General features: G+C 39.9%; 1 protein-coding gene across 1 annotated transcript; it reads left to right on the top strand.

Moving 5' to 3' along the window:
• Window positions 1-2,684: 2,684 nt before the first annotated feature.
• On the top strand, window positions 2,685-4,619 carry LOC149447438 (general transcription factor II-I repeat domain-containing protein 2A-like). Its single transcript, XM_089652591.1, has one exon. The coding sequence runs from the start codon at window positions 2,685-2,687 to the stop codon at window positions 4,617-4,619; it is 1,935 nt and encodes a 644-aa protein (XP_089508717.1).
• The last annotated feature ends 352 nt before the right edge of the window (window positions 4,620-4,971 follow it).

Raw genomic sequence — 4,971 nt, 5'->3', positions numbered from 1 at the left:
TGCAATCTGCTGCGGGTGTCAATGTTAAATTAATGACACCCCGAAACAGATCTCAAAACGCACAATTGTCAGAATTTGCATCACATGGGTAAGAACACCCAAGCGATGCAAAGCAGGTGCGGAAAAAAAGTGTCAATGCATAAAATACATGCAAAGATACAATGCAATTTGAGCCATACAACATGCATGGCTCAAACCGCAGCGCATAGACATCGCATGTGATGCGCACAGGAATGTGGTGCGATTGTTGTGCGAATTACACGTGGTGTCCTGCACCACACAAGTGTGTAGACTTACCCAGAGGTTATAGACGGATAACCATCACAAATACTTGTTAAAGATAAATATAAAGCTCTTAGCAGTACTAATCGGTGACTTTATTCGCTTTTCATTCAGGATGACACCATTCAGGCATTATCCAGAGTCAGTGTCTGCTTCCTAAGTGGATTGGCTCAGAGATGACACAATTGTATGAAACCTTGTTGATCACAAATGTTCGGCACCTCAGATCAGCCTCTCTCCTCCTGACTTATGCCGGCCATACATGGGTCGAAATTTTTCGGACAAAAATCAGACCTAAGAATAATCGGCTGATTTTCGCTGTGTTAGTGGGTCAATGGCACTGGCCGATTTTCATGATTCCTCCCCTTTTCGGTGATTGGGCATGTTGGAAAATTCATGAAAAACAATTTTCCACTCAATGATAGTCAAATCGTACGATCGTTTTTCCGAAAAGAATATGCGCATGAGCCGTGACCTGGAAGGAACAGAAGTTTCGCCTATTATATGGGGTGAACTTTATGACTTGGTCGGCTGATTTTCGAAATCATTGATGGCACCATTGGATTACCGAGCGAATGAAGTTTTCAATTTTCAGACGAAAAATCATTCGGAATTCGACCCATGTATGGCCTGCATTACTTCAAAGAAACAATATGGGTGAAAGGAGGCTGTGGAAATGCCGTCTCCTCCTCCTGCCTGCAGCAAAATGAAGACGTTCTCTTAGCCTAGACCAGTGGTCGGCAAGCCGCGGCTCGCGAGCCACATGCGGCTCTTTACCCACTCTAATGCGGCTCTTCTGTGCGCCCGCTCCCCTCCCTCCTCTCGGTCGGCCGCTCCCCTGCCTCCTCTCGGTCGGCCGCCCCAAAAATCCACGCGGACCTTTTAATCCGGCCCGCGGATGTGGCTGTCAGGATGTGTGTAGGCGGGGCGGGGCAGCGTGACGAACGGAAGGGGAGGGGAGCTAGGCTCCTCTCACAGTCCGCCCTGAAGACCCGAACGGCGCGGGAAGACAGCGAGAGGAACGCGCGGATCAAAGGTAAGTGAATTGACACGGGGGACTTGGCTTACTAGAAGGGGGGGGAATAGTACTGTGGGGGATGAATTACTATATGAGGGGTGAAATACTATATGAGGGGTGAAATACTATATGAGGGGTGAATTACTATATGAGGGATGAATTACTATATGAGGGATGAAATACTATATGAGGGATGAATTACTATATGAGGGATGAATTACTATATGGGGGATGAATTACTATATGAGGGATGAAATACTATATGGGGGATGAATTACTATATGAGGGATGAAATACTATATGAGGGATGAATTACTATATGGGGGATGAAATACTATATGGGGGATGAATTACTATGGGGGATGAATTACTATGGGGGATGAATGGGGATGAGGGGGGAGAAATGTGACACGAGGGGGTGAAATGTGACATGAGGGGAGAAGTGTGACATGGAGGGGCAGAAATGTGACATGAGGGGAGAAATGTGACATTGTGGGATTGACATAAAAAGGGTTGATGTGAAAAGGGGGGTGTGGACATAAAATTGCGGAATATTGTAATCTAGGAGCCAACAAAATAAGTTAGTGGCCAGGTTCTGAGGTCAATATATAACAGTACCAGTGAGGACTATTTGAGTGTGTTTTCACATACTTTTATATGTACTTTTTTAGTTGTATCTTGATTTTTATTTCATTTTATGTTGTCATTTTTTACTTTTATTCAACTTTATTCAGAGCCAGTGCAATGTGTGCATGCCTGTTTTATTACTTTTACTTCTTGCCTACTGTTTGGGTGTATCCATCAAGGTGGAGAACCCTGCTTAAAATATCCATGATGAGCCCCACTAATTTTATAATACTATTTACACACACATAAGATGCCATATATGCATCATCCACAGATAAATACCAGTGCGTCATCCACAGATCCCCCATAACAGTGCATCATCCACAGATAAATAACAGTGCATCATCCACAGATCCCCCATAACAGTGCATCATCCACAGATACATAACAGTGCATCATCCACAGATCCCCCATAACAGTGCATCATCCACAGATAAATAACAGTGCATCATCCACAGATCCCCCATAACAGTGCATCATCCACAGATAAATAACAGTGCATCATCCACAGATCCCCCATAACAGTGCATCATCCACAGATACATAACAGTGCATCATCCACAGATCCCCCATAACAGTGCATCATCCACAGATAAATAACAGTGCATCATCCACAGATCCCCCATAACAGTGCATCATCCACAGATAAATAACAGTGTGTCATCCAATATTACTTCTTTTATGTGATTAAGGATGCCGGTTTGGTGTTGGTGGCTTTATTTTAAAATGAAACATTTTTATAGGTGCCCTGTTTGACATGGCTACAAAGAAAAAACAACGAAAAACGGAAGACGAAAACCGTGAATTTAAAGTGGAATGGACCGAGACTTTCGCGTTTCAGAACGTAAATGGCTTTCCAACCTGTCTTATTTGTAAAGAAAAATTGGCACATAATAAAAAATCTAATTTGGAGAGACACTTTACAACAAAACACTTGTCCTTTAGTAATAAATATCCTGTTGGTGATGCAAGGAAGAAAGCAGTTGAGGAACTTCTGAAGAGTCAAGAAAAATCAAGTTCTGCGTTTAATCAGTGGGTGCAGTCTTCCAACTATGTTAATTTTGCAAGTTTTGCGGTTAGTCAAGAGATTGCTAAGAGAGGCAAACCATATACAGATGGCGAATACATAAAACGTTGTTTTATAAGTGCATCAGAAGAGTTATTCAGGGATTTTAAGAACAAAGAAGAAATTCTAAAAAAAATTAAAGAGTTGCCATTGTCTGCTAAAACAGTGAAGGATAGAACAGCCAAAATGTCTTCCAATATAACCAACCAACAAGTTGATGATCTTAAAGTGGTTTCAGCTTTATCAATAGCAGTTGACGAGTCTTGTGACTTAAATGATACAGCTCAAGTTTCACTTTTTGTAAGATTTATGTCAGCTACAGGTCCTAAAGAAGAACTTTTAGGATTATTGCCACTGAAAGGTCAAACACGTGGAGAGGATATAGCAAATGCTGTAATTGGTTGCATTGAAAAATATCATATTCCACTTGATAAAATCGTCTCAATTGCAACAGACGGGGCAAAAAGTATGACCGGCATAAGAAATGGATTTGTTGCTATTATGAAAGAAAAAATTAGTCACGAGATACTTACATACCATTGCATCATACATCAAGAAGCACTTTGTGCGAAGACATTTCCAGAAGAAATGTGCAAAGTTATGGAATTGGTGACTAAGATGATCAACTCCATTGTAGCTAAAGCTCTTCATCATCGCCAATTTAAAGAATTTTTAGTTGAAATTGAGAGCGAGTACGCAGATCTTCTGCTGCATAACAGGGTACGTTGGTTATCAAGAGGAAACGTTTTGAAACGTTTTGCTTCCTTATTATCAGAAATCAAAGCATTTTTCCTCGAGAAGGGTGTTCACTATCCAGAATTAACAAACGATCAGTGGACCCAAAAACTGTATTTCATGGTGGATGTTACTTCCTATCTAAATCAGCTTAATCATAAACTACAGGGGAAAGGAAACACAATTTTTTCGATGTTAGAAGAAGTTATTTCGTTTGAAAACAAATTATCTGTTTTTGCTCAAGATTTTGACAGAGAAACTTTGATTCACTTTCCAAGCCTGTTGAAACATCGCCAAGAAAATAATTCTGATATTGACATTACCTATTTTAAAACAGCACTTTTAAATATGAGGGAAGCTTTTCTCAAGAGGTTTCAGGAATTCAGAAACAGCAAAGCGACGTTGGCCTTTGTTAAAAAACCTCTGGATGCCACTGTAACGGAATTAAATTTTTCTCCCTTTATTATCGACATTGGCAACTTTGAAATGCAATTGCTGGATTTAAAAAACAAAGAACTGTGGAGCTCGAAATTTGAACGTCTTTGTACTGATTTAGAAAGATTGGAGAAAAACAAATGTGAACTTAGTTCACAGAACAAGTGGTCTGCTTTGAAAGACCTGGAGAAGGAAGATATGTTGATTTTTAACACCTGGAATAGTATTCCTGACTCATTTAATCAACTAAAAAAGCTAGCGTTTGCTGTTCTTTCCTTGTTCGGGTCTACATATTTATGTGAACAATCATTTTCAAGCATGAACCTTATCAAGAGTAAATTGAGAAATCGTCTCATCGATGAGAACCTGGAATCGTGCCTAAAATTAAAAACAACAACATACAAACCTGACTTACTCAAACTATCCAAGGAAATGCAAGGCCAATGTTCACATTAGTGGTTGTGACTTTGTCAGTCATTGTCAGGATGTAATTTTCTCTACATTGTAAGGCAAATTTTACAGAATTTAACGTTATCGATAAATAATATCGTTCTAAAGTTTTTGTTTTATTAGTTGTGTTATTTGTATCCTCCCGACCTATGTGGATACTTGCATGCAGAATATTCTCAATAAAAACTTATTGAAACTAAAAACAGTGTACCATCCTATGTATTTTCAGTTTTAAAAATGTGGCTCTCAAAATAAATTTCAATCGTGGTTTTGGCGAGATTTTGCTCAGTTGAAAAAAAAGGTTGCCCACCACTGGCCTAGACAAAGACTGAAGCTTCAAGCAGAACTATACTGCATC

This window comes from Staurois parvus, unplaced genomic scaffold, assembly GCF_062004578.1.
Source record: "Staurois parvus isolate SC_StPar_1 unplaced genomic scaffold, SC_StPar_1.0 ptg000686l, whole genome shotgun sequence".
In the NCBI taxonomy this organism is placed as follows: Eukaryota; Metazoa; Chordata; class Amphibia; order Anura; family Ranidae; genus Staurois; species Staurois parvus.
This window is presented reverse-complemented; position numbering and strand designations above follow the sequence as displayed.